At 40.8% G+C, this 20,222-nt stretch overlaps 2 protein-coding genes and 1 long non-coding RNA gene across 12 annotated transcripts in view; all 3 read left to right on the top strand.

Annotated features, from left to right (window-relative positions):
- spo11 (SPO11 initiator of meiotic double stranded breaks) overlaps positions 1 to 20,222 on the top strand; it is a 175,046-nt gene that overhangs the window by 139,316 nt on the left and 15,508 nt on the right. For 9 of the 10 annotated variants that reach the window (XM_083521234.1, XM_083521232.1, XM_083521235.1 and 6 more), the window contains one exon: positions 6,835 to 6,939. In XM_083521234.1, coding sequence (XP_083377360.1) covers positions 6,835 to 6,939 — 105 coding nt within the window. Of the gene's footprint in view, positions 1 to 6,834; positions 6,940 to 14,230; positions 15,385 to 20,222 lie in introns of those variants that run through there. The other variant, XM_083521238.1, reaches the window with a different exon arrangement.
- LOC310715095 lies at positions 3,287 to 4,913 on the top strand. Its single transcript, XR_014530230.1, has 2 exons — positions 3,287 to 3,767; positions 4,721 to 4,913. It is a non-coding gene; the product is annotated as an uncharacterized lncRNA (long non-coding RNA).
- Positions 9,149 to 11,401, top strand: LOC310715306 (uncharacterized protein). Its single transcript, XM_083521656.1, has 2 exons — positions 9,149 to 10,589; positions 10,795 to 11,401. The coding sequence occupies exon 1, from the start codon at positions 9,346 to 9,348 to the stop codon at positions 10,102 to 10,104; it is 759 nt and encodes a 252-aa protein (XP_083377782.1). The 5' UTR covers positions 9,149 to 9,345; the 3' UTR covers positions 10,105 to 10,589; positions 10,795 to 11,401.

Here is a 20,222-nt window from a genome sequence, read left to right on the forward strand (position 1 = left end):
TCCAGCGTATCTCTGTTTTCTTTCTGTTTCTGACCTGTTTCTGTCCTGACAATTCTGTCCTCCGGGCTTCCAGACCGCGCCTTTTTTCCCGACTCTCCCCTCAGCTTATCGGCTCTGCTCTGCTCGCGCTGAACACGCTCCAGTTCCCGGCTTGGCTCTGCTCTGTTTGCGCTGAACGCTCCGGTTTCAGGCTTGCGCTGAGCGCACTCCGGTTTCCGGCTCGTCTCGGCTCTGCTCGCACTGAACGCGGCCCAACTTCCGGCTCGGCATCCTCGCCCTCCGTGCACCTCGGCTCCCCAATTCAGCTCTGCACGCGCGCTTTTCTCCTTTGCTCTCTTTGCATCTGCCTTGGATCCTAAAACCTGAACTCTCTGACAGGCAGGGCTTCCAGGCAACCATGAACTACAAGATACCTTCAACTTTATTCCGATTTAGGTGTTTATATGGAGCATTTTCATTCGGATTGGACTTTCAAACTTAATCAATTACAATGCTCCATCTAAACACATCTTGTGTAATATCTTAGCCACCTAGCTGAGTAAAGATGATAAGATATGGTGAAATCCTGCTAACCCAGTAAATCTTTAAAAGTTTAAATTAATCTGTGTTTTGCTGCTATTGTATGCAGGCATTTTGGGAGTCCTGTAGCCAATGAATAATTACGGTTGTCCCATCTGAAGCACATCAGGGCATTGCTAAAGGGCAAATGCATTTCTATATCTGAGTTTGTTGCAATGTGTGTTTGTTTGTGTAAAGCACCCATTTGATCTAATACAGCCATGTGTCTTTTTGGTAAAGATGCAACAAGTTTTTCACACCTGGATTTGGGGATCCTCGGCCATTCCTCCTTGCAGATCCTCTCCAGTTCTGTCAGGTTGGATGGTAAACGTTGGTAGCCATTTTTAGGTCTCTCCAGAGATGCTCAATGTCTACACTAATGTACTTCAGTTCAGTTTTTTGGCTTGAAGTTTGTGAAACTGGGAAAAACCCAGGAAAAAATCATAAATTAGCCACTTCGTTGTTTAAGCCGCGGGGTTCAAACGTAGGAAAAAAGTAGCGGCTTATAGTCTGAAAAACACGGTATATATACATACATACATATATACATACATACATATATACATACATATATATATATATATATATATATATATATATATATATATATATATATATATATATATATATATACATATATACACAAAATGGGTACGGAAAGTATTCAGACCCCCTTAAATTTTTCACTCTTTGTTATATTGCAGCCATTTGCTAAAATCATTTAGGTTCATTCTTCTTCCTTATTAATGTACACATAGCACCCCATACTGACAGAAAAACACAGAATTGTTGACATTGTTGCAGATTTATTAAAAAAGAAAAACTGAAATATCACATGGTCCTAAGTATTCAGACCCTTTGCTCAGTATTTAGTAGAAGCCCCCTTTTGATCTAATACAGCCAGGAGTCTTTTTGGGAAAGATGCAACAAGTCTTTCACACCTGGATTTGGGGATCCTCTGCCATTCCTCCTTGCAGGTCCTCTCCAGTTCTGTCAGGTTGGATGGTAAACGTTGGTGGACAGCCATTTTTGGGTCTCTCCAGAGATGCTCAATTGGGTTTAAGTCAGGGCTCTGGCTGGGCCATTCAAGAACAGTCACGGAGTTGTTGTGAAGCCACTCCTTCGTTATTTTAGCTGTGTGCTTAGGGTCATTGTCTTGTTGGAAGGTAAACCTTCGGCCCAGTCTGAGGTCCAGAGCACTCTGGAGAAGGTTTTTGTCCAGGATATCCCTGTACTTGGCCGCATTCATCTTTCCCTCGATTGCAACCAGTCGTCCTGTCCCTGCAGCTGAAAAACACCCCCACAGCATGATGCTGCCACCACCATGCTTCACTGTTGGGACTGTATTGGACAGGTGATGAGCAGTGCCTGGTTTTCTCCACACATACCGCTTAGAATTAAGGCCAAAAAGTTCTATTTTGGTCTCATCAGACCAGAGAATCTTATTTCTCACCATCTTGGAGTCCTTCAGGTGTTTTTTAGCAAACTCCATGCGGGCTTTCATGTGTCTTACACTGAGGAGAGGCTTCCGTCAGGCCACTCTGCCATAAAGCCCCGACTGGTGGAGGGCTGCAGTGATGGTTGACTTTCTACAACTTTCTCCCATCTCCTGACTGCATCTCTGGAGCTCAGCCACAGTGATCTTTGGGTTCTTCTTTACCTCTCTCACCAAGGCTCTTCTCCCCCGATAGCTCAGTTTGGCCGGACGGCCAGCTCTAGGAAGGGTTCTGGTCGTCCCAAACGTCTTCCATTTGAGGATTATGGAGGCCACTGTGCTCTTAGGAACCTTAAGTGCAGCAGAAATCTTTTTGTAACCTTGGCCAGATCTGTGCCTTGCCACAATTCTGTCTCTGAGCTCTTCAGGCAGTTCCTTTGACCTCATGATTCTCATTTGCTCTGACATGCATTGTGATCTGGAAGGTCTTATATAGACAGGTGTGTGGCTTTCCTAATCAAGTCCAATCAGTATAATCAAACACAGCTGGACTCAAATGAAGGTGTAGAACCATCTCAAGGATGATCAGAAGAAATGGAAAGCACCTGAGTTAAATATATGAGTGTCACAGCAAAGGGTCTAAATACTTAGGACAATGTGATATTTCAGTTTTTTTTTTTTTTATAAATCTGCAACAATGTCAACAATTCTGTGTTTTTCTGTCAATATGGGGAGCTGTGTGTACATTCATGAGGAAGAAGAATGAACTTAAATGATTTTAGCAAATGGCTGCAATATAACAAAGAGTGAAAAATTTAAGGGGGTCTGATTACTTTCCGTACCCACTGTGTATATATATATATATATATATATATATATATATATATATATATATATATATATATATATATATATATATATATATATATATATATATATATGGGGAAACTGTTACAGCCAAGTTAGACTAGCAAAACACGTCTGTAGAATGATGCACACATTAATTTATCTGAGTTAGACTTTTTTTAATCCTACGGAGGAAGAGAAATTGATTTGGTCCCGGGCATACTTAAAAATAAATTTTAAAGAAAAGTTAGACATTGTGAGGAGAGGTCGGCCAATCCTGAAGCTAGCTAGCTTGTCTCAGTCCGGGAAAAGGTGTGTTTGCCACTTCTAGACCAGTGCCTACGAGCGGTACCACTGGCTTACAGCCTCTGAGGAGCAGTACAAATTAAGAGTATGCATCTCTGGTGAGTGGGTTGTAATTTATTTACATATTTTTATTTACTATAAGCAAAATGCCTCTTTCTCTGTAATGCCACTTGTTATATTGCATTTTTGTCTAGTATAGATGGTTTCTATAATTGTGACATCATAGTGGTGGTATTAAGAGGTGGATTAAGTTGAGAAAGTCCCCACTGAAGGCCCAGGTACCAAAAGCACGGCCTGCCACTGATATATATATACACATTATCCACAGAAATGTGGATGTAAGTAATTGTGCTATGTATGGGCATGTGCTACATGCTTCCACAAATGGAGCAAGAGGGTGGAATTTCTGAGTATCGAGTTTAAACTAGATTATGTCAATGTTCTTATAAAAACACATTCTAAAACTAAATATACAGCAGTTTTTATTGCAAACAAATTGTTCATGACATGACAAACATACTAAACATGCAACAACCGACCATACTTCAACATCCTATCACATACTTTACCAAACTGCATGCAGAGACAAAACAGTTAGACTGTCTCTACATTTTGGTTTATAGTCTTCTTTTTCTTCTTCTTCTTCTTCTTCTTCTTCTTCTTCTTCTTCTTCTTCTTCATCTTCTTCTTCTTCTTTCGGCTGCTCCCATTAGGGGTCGCCACAGTGGATCATCTGTCTCCATACCACCCTGTCCTCTACATCTGCCTCTTTTACACCAACTACCTGCATGTCTTCCCTCACCACATCCATGAACCTCCTCCTTGGTCTTCCTCTTTTCCTCCTACCTGGTGGCTCCATCCTCAGCATTCTTCTACCAATATAATTCATGTCCCTCCTCTGCACATGCCCAAACCATCTCAATCTCGCCTCCCTCACCTTGTCACCAAAACATCCTACATGCGCTGTCCCTCTAATAAACTAATTTCTTATCTTATCCATCCTCGTTACTCCCAACAAAAACCTCAACATCTTCAGCTCTGCTACCTCCAGCTCCACCTCCTGTCTTTTACTCAATGCCACTGTCTCTAATCCATACAACATTGCATGTCTCACCACGGACCTATAAACTTTCCCTTTCATTTTTGCAGATACCCTACTATCACAAATCACTCCTGTCACTCTTCTCCACCCACTCCACCCTGCCTGCACTCTTTTCTTCACTTTTCTAACACACTCTCCATTACTTTGCACTGTTGACCCCAGGTACCTGAATTCCTCCACCTTCTCCAGCTCTTCTCCCTGCAACCGCACAACTCCACTGCCCTCCCTCTCATTCACACACATGTATTCTGTCTTACTCCTACTGACTTTTATTCCCCTTCTCTCCAGCACATATCTCCACCTCTTCAGGCTCTTCTCAACCTGCTTCATACTCTCACCACAAATCACAATATCATCCGCAAACATCATAGTCCAGGGAGACTCCTGTCTGACCTCGTCCGTCAACCTGTCCATCACCACTACAAACAGGAAAGGGCTCAGGGCTGATCCTTGATGCACATTTTGGTTTATAGTAGCTGTTTTTAATTATAGTTAAAGAGAATGTGCACTGTTTTTTTTTTCTGCTGTGAGGAAAACAAGGTAAACATAAATGATGGAACCAGCTTCACCAATTAGGTTGGAACCTGATAATGGTATCTAGGGAAGTCCTGTTATTAGGTATAATTTTGTGTATTCTATTGTCAAAATATTAACTAAGGGCACACTTATGTTTTTTATGTAAAAAAAACATAAGTTTCAGCAATTGAAAAAATTTTCAATATCTTGTCTACTTCAACAGGATTGAAAAAAAAGGTAAAAAGCTAATACTGACCATCTACAGCCCTTATAAGTGTTAAGTTTATATTTTAAACTTTTAAATTTTTGTGATGAACTGAGCAATTTTAATGTCTCAATTCTGCTGGGGGATTTTGTGATTTGCAATTTGTTTGCTGCTGCACTAACTAATTAATTTATTAACCAGATCAAATATATCCATTTATTATGTTTCCATTATTAAGGTAACTGTTTAGTGATGGACATGAGTGCAGAAATGTTTGTGACAATAGTCTTAAACTATTGTGAAATTTTATTAATCTGAACTGAAAAACTACAAACCAGTAAAATAGTCACACTTTAAATTTATATTGAAAGTATCACAACAAATAAAAAAAAAAGAACTATAGTATAAAAAAAAGTATAGCCTTTGTCATGTTCCGTTCATAATCTGTCACAATCAGATTCATTTCAGACTTTTTGATGTGCCAATCGTAGTGTCAATCATGGTTGCTAAAGCATCATATATCGCTGCTGTAGTGTGTGACCCAGCAAACTAACGTGCATGAAGCAAAATGTTTTGGAATTTAAAATCAGCATCTATCCACTGCTCTATTAGGCTATGCATGCTGGTTGGACTTGCATTTGAGCTCCAAATGTCTGTGGTAAAACTTAAATCTGAGATTGTCGTCATTAGCTCATGGATGTGTTTTGCAACGTTTCAGACAGACAGGTCTCTGCTAATTAGCATCTGGTTGGAACTGTGTAATGTGTCTAAGTATGTTCTATAAGTCTACAAAATCTAATGTCGTATCTAATGTAAGCGCAATGAATTCCATTATTTTCTCTGTAATTCCACATGCTTTGTAACTATCATTTGCAAATATCTTCAACTTTTCAAAGACTGCAGTAACCGGTGGTGTTAGTGAGCTGGCAGAGGTACTTTTAAGCAATATACTCTGCTTGCTGTACTCTGGGTACTGAATTGCATGTTTTGTTTTTAGGTGGTGAATTAAACCTGTAGTGGTAAAGTGCTTCGGCATCATAACCCCTTTTGAAACTTTCACTGAATAGACGCTGCATTTTGCAATTTTTTTGTTGTAATCAGAAACTTTTAAATACTTCCATTACTTCCTAGTTAGTGATAATAGTTAGAGCAAAACACAGGGGTGGGCTTGCATATTTTCGGCTTTGTATTTCTGCCTTTTTTCTTTTGGGCAAAAACTGCTAATGCCATTTTTCACAAAATTTTTACAAAAAATTTGGTGCATCCCTAAATTGCATGGATAGAGACTGGGTAAAAAAAATTGAAAGCACAATTAATAATTGCTATTCTTTAAGATTGGAAAGTTCTTCTTCTTAATTCTTGTTTTAGTTGTGCTTCATTTTAATGGCTAATACTGTGCCTGAGTAAAAGTGTTAAGCTCAGAAGGTTGTAAAAAGGAGTTTTCCAAATAAATCCCACCTTTTCACTCTCATTATAATGAAGCAATTTAAACAGGCAGTGTTTAATCTCTTCTTGTGTAGATTGTAACATTGTTATATTTCTTTGCAAATACAGAGGTGTTTTATTTATGGGCCATCATATGGTGGGCAATGTTCAACTGTAGCAAGGAAGTCAAAAAGTAGACTTATGATTATCATCTTGTTTTATAAGATGAAGTCATGTGGTTTGTGAGACCTAGGAAATAAAAGGGAGCGCTGGACGATGTGAAAAGATTAATGTTACAGGGTGAGTGTTAAGTAGTAAAAGTGCATGCTGTCCTTCACAACCCCAATCCACATTATATTTTTATTATAAGTTCATATTTTATATTAAATATTCATAGGTACCACAAACAAGACTTACTGCTTGTCGGTTTCATTTTACTAGCTTTATGCAGAGGCACTGGCAGAAAATGAGAAGCTGAAGGCTTGTCTGGTGGAAAGCAAGCAGGATCTCGCCAGATTACGCTTACAGTTGGACAAAGTCACACAGGTAAGACCACAAAATCCAAAACTAAAGCAATAAAGGAAGCAATTGATTTACACTATTGGAATCCATACGCATATATTAAACAGAGGCAGAGAGCGCAGAGAGACGGCATGCAAACAGTTCGGTACATAGGATATCCAAATCGAAGTCTGATAAACACACAGGCAGAAACATGAATGTCAATTGATGGAAACAGGTCGAGACAAAAAAGTCATGAACATAAACATAGCTTGGTAAAGTGAAATAAATGAGCACAATACTTCGCGAATTCGGGTAGCATGAGCACTGGCCATCTGGACACCTCCAAACATTTCTATTATCCTGCAGGGATGTCACTGAGAGCTGGGGCCTGGCCGTCCAGGGTGCTCTTTGTGGAAGTTGTCAGTGAGTAAGGGGTCCATAATATCATTTTTGTTGACCCAGCTCTGTACCTCAGGTCCATATCCCTCCCAATCTATTAGGTATTGTAACTATCACCTTTGTCGATGAAAGTCCATGATGAAGTGTAGTAGTTCCACCTTTAATGGTGGAAGAGGTTCCTGGTCAGTTTCATTGGTGGGTGGGGGTATAGGCAAGCTTAAATAAGAAGACATGGAAGGTGGGTGAGATACATTACTCATTGACCTGATGTAAAATCTTTAATAGGCACATACAATGGGGCATTGTATGTGTAAAATACAATTAGTTCCCTTTCAGGAACTCGAGCTGTGTCAAAACGCTTCAGGAACACCTCCAGGTTGTTCATGCTCTGAATCATGTGTAAAATCTGGCCAGTAGGCAGTCGTGATGTCATTGGTAAGCGACGTCGCGCAAACCAAAAGAAAGCTACAAAATTAGAGCACGATGGGATCGACATCAGCTTCTGTTGTTCAGGTAAGTGCATGTGTGTTCCTCCTATTTCATTACGGGGGGAGACACGCATGAACCGTGTGTAGTTTGCTTGGGAGTGGAGCATGTTCAGTCTGCTCTCTTGAAAGATGATTATCCGTGCTGCAGCCACATGGCTATTTGCATGCTCCGCTCTCAGAGATCACTCTTCGAGGAGAGTGATCTCCCTTGCGGCTCAGGTTCTGCTCTCACCGAGGCGAAGCGGCACTGATGGTCAGGGGGCTCGCAGGCCGACCTAGCAGAAGGCATGGAGACGAATATGTTCTCTCCAGCCTCCACTGCCGAGTGCGTGTGACGTGGAGCTCCGAATCTCTTCCTCCGAGGAGGGAGAATTTTTGGATGCTAGCGGGCCCACAGACTCCTCACAGCCTGTGCTGTTTGAGGAGCTCCTGGAGGTAGTGACACGGGCCGTCACTAAGCTGGGGATAGCTTGGCTTGACAAAAAGTGAAAGCAACCCAGCAAGCTGGATAAGGGATAACTCTGTGAAAAAGCTAACAGTCAGGCCCGCCCACCCCGAAGCAGGGCGCCCTGATTGTTAGCTTTTTCACAGAGTGCAGTCCACCTCCACCGGGTCGCTCCTCCCCACTGGGGATGGGGGGGGACCCGGGCCTGCTTGGGAATCTAACACAGCTGCAGGGGATCTTCCCAGCTGTTCTGAATGGGTCAGAAGAAAGGCTGGCTCTCTGATCAGACTTCCAGGGAGAGGTGGAGGCCAGGATGTGATTTCTGCCACAAGAGTGCTTCAGAGTGCAGCCTCCCCTCCTGCAGGATCCTGCCATTCCCGGCGGAAATTTGCTGCGGATGGAGGAGACCCGCTGCCTCTCAGGAGGCCGCAACAGCTGTCGGGCATTGCTCAAGTCTCGGTGGGTCCTGCGCACTATAAAAGTGGGCTACTCGATTCAGTTTGCCCCGTTTTAACAGGTTGTGGCCTACCGTAGTGGTGCAGAAGCTGTCCCTGGTCCTGGGACAGGAAGTATGCACCCTCCTGAGGAAAGGGGCCATCGAGGTGGTTCATCCCTTGGTCAGAGAGTCGGGCTACTACAGCCAGTACTTCATTGTTCCAAAGAAGGATGGCGGAATGCGGCCGAACCTAGATCTACGCTCTTTGAACCGTTTCCATACTGGTTTGTCACGATGGATCTAAGAGACACCTATTTCCACATAGCCATCCTTCCTTCTTTCTCACAGGAGGTTCCTGAGGTTTGCTTTAGAGGGTGAAGTTTACCAATCCCTCTATCGTGCTGTTCCCAGGAGTTTTGAAGAGAATCCGCCAGGGTGGAGCTCGTCTGGTGCCACCTCGTGGCCATGCAGACCTTGGTTTGTGGACCTGCTGTCCCTCCTCAAGGGCCCTTCTTGGGAAATTCTTTTCAGGAGGGATTTCCTCTCACAGACAGGGGGAACCCTTGTTCCCCCCCCCCCAGAGTTATGGAAACTGTGGCTGTGGCCCCTAAGGGTTCCTAGCGGCTGGTCTCTCTACTAGGGTAGTTGAGACCATTCTCCATTCCAGAGCTCCCTCCACGATGAGGTTGTATGCCACTAAATGGCATCTGTTCACTACGTGGTGTGAGCACCACCAGCTGGATTCAGTCAACTGCCCGGTTGGTTCAGTTCTGGAGTTTCTGTGGGATCAGTTTGCTGCAGGAATGGCGCTGTCAACCCTGAAGGTTTACGTGTCCGCTATCGTGGCTTATTGTACCCCACCAGCAAGTCAGATGCTGGGGAAACACCCCCTTGTGACACGTTGCCTGTGTGGCACCCGGAAGCTGAGGACCGGGACACATCCCAGAGTGCCTGTGTGGGACTTGGCCATTGTGTTGGTGGCTCTATCTGAGCCCCCCTTCAAGCCATTGGCCAATGTGGCCCTTAGGTATCTGGTAATATCCTCCCTTAAGAGGATCAGGGACCTACAGGCTCTTTCTGTGGCCCCGTCTTTACTGAAGTTTGCCCCTGGCATGGCCAGTGCTATCCTGTACCCCAGACCGGGGTACGTGCCTGCGGCCCCCTCACAACCTGTCATTTTGCAGGCATTTTGTCCTCCTCCTTTCCTAGCCCCTAGCCAGGAAAAGCAAAATGGAGCACTGGACACATACCTCCAAAGGACGAGTCCATGGAGGAAGTCGGAGCAGCTGTTTGTCTGCTATGGCAGGAAAGGTTCCCGGCCACTAGGCAGAGGCTCCATAGATGGATTGTGGATGCCATTTGTCTGTGTTTTAAATCCTCTGGTCTTCCCACTTCTTTCAGAGTTGAGGCTCATTCCACCTGGGGTATGGCGGCAATGATGCATCTGCAATGCTGCGGGTGGGTCCACCCCACTGACCTTTGTCAGGTTCTATGACCTGACAGGGTGTGCTTAGACACACTAGGCAGGGACTCGTCAGTATGGCGTGATTGGACATTTGATCTCAAAGCGTTTCGGCGCAGTTTGAGCTCCTGAAAGGGAACGTCATTAGGTTACGTATGTAGAGATGCGTTAACATGCCATACTCCCTGCATCCCTGCAGTGCTTACCTTCTTCTTCCAGAAGCTGATGTTGCTCCTATCGCGCTCCCATTTTGTAGCTTTCTGGTTTGCACGCCTGCCAATGATGTCACGACTGCCTATTGGCCAGTTTTACACATGATTCAGAGCATGAACAATGTGGAGGTGTTCCCAAAGCCTTTCGATGCAGCTCTTGTTCCCTCAGGGAACTAGGGTTACATACGTGACCTAGTGAGGTTTTTGCATGGCAATTTCAGTCTAATGTTCTGAGTAGACAGCCATTCTAGTTGACTTGGTTGGTATTGTGAGTGAGGCCGCCTCCGACAATTAGACTGGATTTCTTTGCTACGAATGGCCTGCTGAATGGCACGTGGGCTCTTTCCCATACCTCCCTGCTGCAATTATACCACTTATTCACTGCCAGGACAGCTTATGTTTCACCTGACCATGGAAATAGGGGTGACTAGTGTCCCAGTATACATTGAAATAAGTGTAAAGGTTGTGAAGGAGCGTATCAATAAATTCTGGGTGTATTCTGGCCGTATTCGAAACTCACTCCGATGTTATTATTCATAGCAGTATGTTCTAAGAAACCGTCCGAGTTCTTGGTAAACCTTTGAGTTTGGATTAGGGCTGTTAGTTGCTTGGCCGTTAGCTTCGGGGTGATATCCTGACGTGAGACTAACATTGATTCCCAGTAATTTGCTAAATGATTGTCATACTCATGAATTAAACTGAGAAACCTCTGTCTGACACTGTCCTCTGGCAGGCAATAGTTACTAACAACATTGACTACTAACATTTTGGGCAGTCTCCATGGTGGTGGGAAGGCCTTTTAGAGGCATCCATTTACAAGCTTTTAAAAAACGATCCACGACACCAGAATGGTGGTGTAACCCCGTAAATTAAGTAGATCAGTGATGAAATTCACCAACAAATGAGACCAAGGGCCCTGTGTTATGGGAAGTGGTTCTAAAATTCAGAATTGCAGTTCAGACTTAAGAACAGCAGGGAACGTGAGTTTGGAGTTCTAGGCAATGTTCCTGGCATCTTAGTGACCACTAAGTGCGTTCTTTCTGTTGCCACAATATTACCAGGTTGTGTGCCTGCAGTTAGGGGAAACCTAGAATGTAGGGGGTCGTCTACTGTGTTAATTTGGGGAGAGGTGAGCTTCATGGGATGGTTGGAATCCACAGATCCTCGATACTTGGTAATTAAATAGGTTGGCTATGGATCCCAAGTCTATAAAAGCAGAGAGCAAAGGATTACCAGCAGAACTGATCACTTGAATGGGAAATAGGAGACTAGAGAACCATGGTTTAAGGCAGACATGGCCAATGGGCCACACACGGGTTGGGTTTATTAATCTGGCCCGTGTATATATATATATATATATATATATATATATATATATATATATATATATATATACACACATACATACATACATATATATACACACACACACACACACACACACACACATATATATATATATATATATACACAGTTGAAACCAGATATTTACATACACTTCAGAAAAAAACACAAAAACCTTTTTCTTTACTGTCATAATTAAATCAGGGTAAACTTTTTCTGTTTTAAATCAATAAATATTAACATATTTTTTGCATTTGTTAAATGTCAGAATCGAGCGAGGGAGAATTTTAATGTATTTTTATTATCACTTTCATCAAAGTCAGCGGTATACATACACTAAATATATCGTGCCTTTAAACAAAAAAAAAAAACTCCAGATGATTCCATTCTGAGCTTAAGAAGCCTTTAATAGGTTAATTGATTTCATTTGAGTTAATTGGTGGCGCACTTGTGGATGCATATAAAGGCACACCTCAAACAAAGAGCCTCTTTCTTTGACATAATGGGAAAATCAAGAGAAATCCACCAAGACATCAGAAAAAGAATTGATGACCTCCACAAGTCTGGCTCATCCTTATGTGCAATTTCCAGATGCCTGAATGTCCCACGTTCATCCATTCAGACAATAATACGCAAGTAAAAAAAACATGGGAATGTACAACCATCATACCACTCAGGAAGGAGATGGATTTTGAGTCCCAGAGAGGAACGTTTTTTGTTGCGAAATGTGCAAATCAACCCCAGGACAGCAGGACAACCCAAACAGCAAAAGATCTTGTGAAGATGCTGGCTGAAACTGGTAAGACAGTGTCATTATCCACAGTAAAAGGAATACTGTACCGCCATGAGCTGAAAGGTTACTCTGGGAGGAGAAAGCCATTACTTCAAAACTACAGACTACAGTTTGCTACTGCACATGAGGGAAAAAATCTTAATTTCTGGAGACATCTCCTGTGGTCCAGAGGTGGGAAGTAACGGAGTACAAATACTTTGTTACTGTACTTAAGTAGATTTTTCTGGTATCAGTACTTTACTCCACTATTTATTTTTCAGACAACTTTTTACTTTTACTCATTACATTTTTACACAAATATCTGTACTTTTTACTTCTTACATTTTCAAACCAGCCTCGTTACTTTTAGTATTATTTCTTCTCATTGAGCACTGTTTCCAGCCTATCATCCTATCATGGCCCGGCTTTTTCACCATATCACTGGTGTATTATTTGCTGGCTATCAGACATAGACTAAGGATAGCGGAGCTAACAATGAGCAGCACGTCTACAAAAGGAATTGCTAATGTTAATTTAGAGGGAGTCACCGATGTGTAAATAACTAACAACAAGGACATTCCTGAACACCCGTGGCCATATATGAGGGAGATGCTTGAAAAAATCAGCGTCAAAAAGGAATTGAATTATGTCAACCCAAAAAACACGAAGTGCTGGCTTTCAAGGATTCGCCGTCAAATATGAAAAAGCACATACACTTTTTTTTATGGAAACCTATCTTTCTTGTCATTAGCCATTTTTATGTTTTGAGTAATAATAGTATTTGCTATCTGTAATGTTAGCATTTAAATTAGTGCACATTTGGGGTCATGTGTTTGCTTGATTACTGAATGTTAGTTACCTTCACTAACTATACATTTGTAATGTTAGCTAGCTGTTATTTTTATTGGAGTATTATTAACTTAATTCACCCTCATTATATCACCCCCGGGTGCATAATGTTTACTTTTAAGGAACTGTAATTCTGTTAGTTGAATTACTTTTCTATGTCCTATGTGTCTGTCTGTTTCCTAAATCTACTTGTCACTTCTAGAGAAAGCACACCAATCACTTGAAGAGATATACCCAGCTCACTTCAACTGCTCTAAAAAGAAGATCGTCAGATGAAGGCCCCTCATCAAAGCAAATGAAGTTGTAGGAAACCAAGAGGGTCTCATAGCACAGCATAGATGAAGCTATTGTAAACTTTGTCATTCAGGGTCTACATTCACTAAGTGTCGTTGAACAGGAGGGTTTTAAATCCCTTGTGCATCTCTTACAGCCAAGTGTTGTAGTAATGTCTCGAGGTACAGCACACCGACAGAGCTTCATAGGTGTCACCGCACACTGGATAAATCCAGAAACCCTACAGAGATGTTATGCTGCCCTAGCATGTAAACAACTAAAAGGCACACATTCTTTTTCTGCACTTGCAGGTGCCATGTATGAAATTTACACAGAGTTTAACATCTGTGACAAGATTGTTCGCACAACAACTGACAACGGCTCCAATTTTCTAAAAGTATTTAGAATCTATGGTGTGCTTAAAGAAAATAATAATAATCCAGACACTGTGGAAGGGGCCAGGCAAAGTCAATTGGGAAAAAGAGAGAGTGGTGATGATGATGATGATGATGACTATGAAGAGAAGGAAAACAATGAGGGTGTTGAGTTTGTTGAAGCTGGAGCAATTGTGAGCAAAAAGTGAGCAATTGTTTTTCATGCAGGAAAGGGCAAAATGATTTTACCTAACCATCTTGGCATTAAATATTCCATAGGTTTTGACTATATTAAAAGCCACCTGAAACAACAAATGGAAGTGCATAAAAGTGAGACCTCACATTCCTCAGAAGATGATGATTTTTTTCAGTGATGAAAAAAAGTTCCACTCTCGAGATGACACCAGTCAGCTAGAGACCTACCTTAACTGTCCCTCTGACACTTTGGAGGTTCTAAAGTCTTTCTCTGCACTCTGCCACTTGTCATTGAGGCTTAACACTCTGCTTACAGCCTCAGCTGCCTGTGAGCGAATGTTCAGTACTGCAGGATTTTTACACCAAAAAAGGCCTGTGTGGACTCCAAGAACTTTAAAAATCAACTGTTTCTCAAGCTAAACAAAGACTTTTGTTAATAAGGTTATGGCTTAATGCCAAGTTTATAAAACTTGAGGCTAAAAAGAAGGCTCTCATTGTTTGTTGTGTATGCCTTGACTTAAAATTCCTTGCTCCAGTTTTTGGAGTGGCTAAAGTTTTTTCCCCTACAATTTTGTTTCTGTTTATATAAGGGATGCTGCCACATGGTGCTATTTTATTTTAATAATATGTTCGTAATGTTCTTATTTCTGTAAAACTGCTATAGAGGTAAAGTATAAATTAGTTATTTTTCTTCTCAAAATGTTTCAATTTCAATAAAATGCACAGGTTAACTCACCTTAATTTTGTCATTTGTAAAACATCACAATAATTTTGAATTGTTTTCAAGGACAGAGCTGGAATCTCCCTACAGTTTGGGATATGGCCTTGCTGACTTGCTTAGTCTTTGCATTATGTGTGCCACACTAAGCATGGACAACAGAAAGAGCAGAAGAGAACTGTGTGAAGACTTGAGAACCAAAATTGTGGAAAAAAATATCAACAATCTCAAGGTTACAAGTCCATCTCCAGAGATGTAGATTTGCCTTTGTCCACAGTGCGCAACATTATCAAGAAGTTTGCAACCAATGGCACTATAGCTAATCTCCCTGGGCGTGGATGGAAGAGAAAAATTTATGAAAGGTTGCAACGCAGGATAGTCCGGATGGTGGATAAGCAGCCCCAAACAAGTTCCAAAGAAATTCAAGCTGTCCTGCAGGCTCAGGGAGCATCAGTGTCAGCGCGAACTATCCGTTGACATTTAAATGAAATAATACACTATGGCAGAAGACCCAGGAGGACCCCACTGCTGACATTGAGACATAAAAAAGCAAGACTACAGTTTGCCAAAATGTACTTGAGTAAGCCAAAATCCTTCTGGGAAAATGTCATGTGGACAGATGAGACCAAGATAGAGCTTTTTGGTAAAGAACATCATTCTCCTGTTTACTGAAAACAGAATGAGGCCTACAAAGAAAAGAACACAGTACCTACAGTCAAATATGGTGGAGGTTTAAAAATGTTTTGGGGTTGTTTTGCTGCTTTTGGCATTGGGTGCCTTGAGTGTGTGCAAGGCATCATGAAATCTGAGGATTACTGAACGATTTTGGGGTGCAGTGTAGGGCCCAGTGTCAAAAAGCTGGGTTTGCGTCCAAGATCTTGGCTCTTCCAGCAGGACAATAACCCCAAACATACTTCAAAAAGCACCCAGAAATGAATGGCAACAAAGCACTGGAGAGTTCTGGAGTGGCCAGCAATTAGTCCAGATCTAAATCCCATTGAACACCTGTGGAGAGATCTTAAAATTGCAAAGGAAGAGTGATCCAAAATTCTGGGTGAGAGGTGTAAGAAACTTATTGATGGTTATAGGAAGCGACTGATTTCAGGTATTCTTTCCAAAGGGTGTGCAACCAAATATTAAGTTAAGGGTGCAAATAATTTTTTTTTCCAGCCCATTTTTGGAGTTTTGTGTGACATTGTCAAATTAGCTTTTTTCCGTCCCTTTTTTGTTTTGTTCCAATACACACAAAGGGAATAAACATGTGTATAGCAAAACATGTGTTAATACAATACTTTTCTGTGAGAAATACTAGATTTTTCTGGAAAAATTTCAGGGGTGCCAACAATTTTGGCCATGTATGTATGTATGTATGTATGTATGTATGTATGTATGTATGTATGTGTGTGTGTTGTGTGTATGTATGTATATATATATATATATATATATATATATATATATATATATATATATATATATATATATATATATATATATATATATATATATATATATATATAATCTATACAGTACAGACCAAAAGTTTGGACACACCTTCTCATTCAAAGAGTTTTCTTTATTTTCATGACTATGAAAATTGTAGATTCACACTGAAGGCATCAAAACTATGAATTAACACATGTGGAATTATATATGGAATTATATACATAACAAAAAAGTGTGAAACAACTGAAAAATTTCATATTCTAGGTTCTTCAAAGTAGCCACCTTTTGCTTTGATTACTGCTTTGCACACTCTTGACATTCTCTTGATGAGCTTCAAGAGGTAGTCACCTGAAATGGTCTTCCAACAGTCTTGAAGGAGTTCCCCGAGAGATGCTTGGCACTTGTTGGCCCTTTTGCCTTCACTCTGCGGTCCAGCTCACCCCTAAACCATCTTAATTGGTTTCAGGTCCGGTGACTGTGGAGGCCAGGTCATCTGGCGCAGCACCCCATCACTCTCCTTCTTGGTCAAATAGCCCTTGATGCCTTCAGTGTGACTTTACAATTTTCATAGTCATGAAAATAAAGAAAACTCTTTGAATAAGAAGGTGTGTCCAAACTTTTGGTCTGTACTGTATATATATACATGACGTCCAGTTACCAGCGTGACACTAAAACAGGTAGTAGTAACGGCGACTTTTTACTTAAGTACATGCTTCTTTACTTTAACTTGAGTAAAAAAGTGTAGTCAGTACTTCAGCTTTTACTGGAGTCTTTTAAAAAAATTAGTATCTGTACTTCTACCTGAGTAAAGGATGTGTGTACTTTTGCCACCTTTGCTGTGGTCTGACAAAACAAAAATTGAACTGTTCGGCCATTATGATAAACGGTATATTTGAAGGAAAAAGGGCGAAGCTTTGAAGCCTCAAAACACCATCCCAACTGTCAAGTATGGGGGTGGTAGTATAATGTTGTGGGGCTGCTTTGCTGCAGAAGTGACTGGTGCACTTTACAAAATAGATGGCATCATGAGAAAAGAAAATTATGTGGCTATATTAAAGCAACATCTGAAGAGATCAGCCAGGAAGTTAAAGCTTGGGCGCAAATAAGTCTTCCAAATGGACAATGACCCCAAGCATACCTCCAAATTAGTTACAAAGTGGCTTAAGGACAATAAAGTCAAGGTATTGGAGTGGCCATCACAAAGCCCTAATTTCAATCCCATAGAAAATTTGTGGGCGGCACTGAAAAGGCGAGTGCGAGCAAGAAGGCCTACAAACCTCACCCAGTTACACCAGTTCTGTTAAGAGGAGTGGGCCAAAACTCCAGCAAACTATTGTAGAAAGCTTTTGGAAGGATACCCATAACGTTTGGCCCAAATGAAACAGTTTTGGGGCAATTCCACCAAATACTAAGGAAGTGTATGTATACTTCTGACTTGGATGAAAGTGATAATAAAAATACATAAAAATTCTCCCTCGCTTGATTCTGACATTTAACAAATGCAAAAAATATGTTAATATTTATTGATTTAAAACAGAAAAAGTTTACTCTGATTTAATGTATGACAGTAAAGAAATAAAAGTTTTTGTGTTTTTTCCTGAAGTGTATGTAAATTTCTGGTTTCAACTGTATATGTGTGTGTATTTAGTGTGTGTGGGTGTGTGTGTGTGTGTGTATGTGTATATATATATTTTTTATTTTTTGAAGTGTATGTAAATATCTGGTAACTGTGTGTGTGTGTGTGTGTGTGTGTGTGTGTGTATGTATATATATATATATATATATATATATATATATATATATATATATATATATATATATATATATATATATATACACATACACCTGGTTTTGCAGTAGGTTGTCCAGTTGAATGGCGGTGGTAATGTATTGCATTTGAGAAGCGATCTGGTCTTTACATGCCATCTCCACTTGAAAGGTAAGCTCAACCTTTACTTTAGTCCTTCCTGAAACTTGTTCCAGCCACTCTGAGCGTCTAGGGTACAAAACTTCACCACATAATCGGCCACCGAATCAGAACCTTGACACAAGTAAAGAAACTAGCTGCAAATGTCCAGCCCTCTCTCCTGGGTATTCAAATACTTTCTGGAGAAAACTGAGCAGACAAAGTCCATACTTGCTGGTCATTGTTGATGAGGCACAGTGCCTAATTTGGAAAAAACTAAATAGGTCAGAATGAGGTAAGATGAATGTCAAAGATAAGTCAGAGAAGGTCGTGAAAACGTTATTGATAAACATTTTCACAGCATTTTTCTCCTTTTTCTCCTAGAAAGCGAATGTAGAATCTGTAAAGGAGGGGGGAGAGGTGATAATGACATATAGGAACTATGTGGCTGTGGCTGAGGTCAATTTTAAATTACACCAAAATTGATAAAATATTTTGAGAGAGGATCACACTATTGAATTGTCAGTATAATGTGAAAATGATGTAGGAATGGAGGAAAACACCATAGCAGGGAGGGATGTTGAAATACATGACCGTGCCTCTTGGGCACACGCCCAGAACACCATCTTATGACTATTAGCTGCCCAATAATAATGCATAAGGTTAAGTAATGAAAGACCACCACTTGATTGGCATTTTTGATGTAATAATTTGGAAACTCTGGGGGTTTTTCCCACCTATACAAAGGAGAAGATTGCCTGGTCTGTATAAAAAAAAAAAAAAAAAAAAAAAGGATTTAGATAAAAACAGAGGTACAGAAACTTTTTAAGAATGTTACATTTTACTGTATTTTTTTTTTTTTACTTTATGTATAAAATTAAGGGTGTAAAGTTATCCAGCATTAATTCAGAATAGGAACAAGATATGATATTTGGCTCCAAATATTGTTTGACTACCAGATATTTGAATTGTGAACCATAAAAAATTAACAGATTGATTTATGGGTAATTATTCACTCTTTTGTAGGTTCAGGTTATATCAAGAAAATTTGCCAAAATCATCAAGTAAGTTTGTTATTGCAGGGATAGATGTAACTGGGTCAGTAACAAAGTAAAAAATTATCACTTTATAGGGCTAGTTTATACTCAGCTCCCTTGCAGAGTATTCCCTCAATTACAGAAAGTGTTCTAAGTGCTATTGAGAGCGGCTCAATAGCTATGGCAAAAAGTACATTCCTGGCACATACCATGCAACAAGGTAAAAATTATCTGATTTTACATTGTTACTATATTTGGAAGCTTGAGGTTCGACATATTATAGGCAAATCCAATATATCAATCCAATATATACAGTGAGGAAAATAAGTATTTGAACACCCTGCTATTTTGCAAGTTCTCCCACTTAGAAATCATGGAGGGGTCTGAAATTGTCATCGTAGGTGCATGTCCACTGTGAGAGCCATAATCTCAAAAAAAAAATCCAGAAATCACAATGTATGATTTTTTTAACTATTTATTTGTATGATACAGCTGCAAATAAGTATTTGAACACCTGAGAAAGTCAATGTTAATATTTGGTACAGTATCCTTTGTTTGCAATTACAGAGGTCAAATGTTTCCTGTAGTTTTTCACCAGGTTTGCACACACTGCAGGAGGGATTTTGGCCCACTCCTCCACACAGATCTTCTCTAGATCAGTCAGGTTTCTGGCCTGTCGCTGAGAAACACGGAATTTGAGCTCCCTCCATAGATTCTCTATTGGGTTTAGGTCTGGAGACTGGCTAGGCCACGCCAGAACCTTGATATGCTTCTTACAGAGCCACTCCTTGGTTATCCTGGCTGTGTGCTTCGGGTCATTGTCATGTTGGAAGACCCAGCCTCGACCCATCTTCAATGCTCTAACTGAGGGAAGGAGGTTGTTCCCCAAAATCTCGCTATACATGGCCCCGGTCATCCTCTCCTTAATACAGTGCAGTCGCCCTGTCCAATGTGCAGAAAAACACCCCCAAA

The sequence above is a fragment of the Silurus aristotelis genome (genome assembly GCF_946808225.1).
Source record: "Silurus aristotelis genome assembly, chromosome: 19".
Taxonomy (NCBI): Eukaryota; Metazoa; Chordata; class Actinopteri; order Siluriformes; family Siluridae; genus Silurus; species Silurus aristotelis.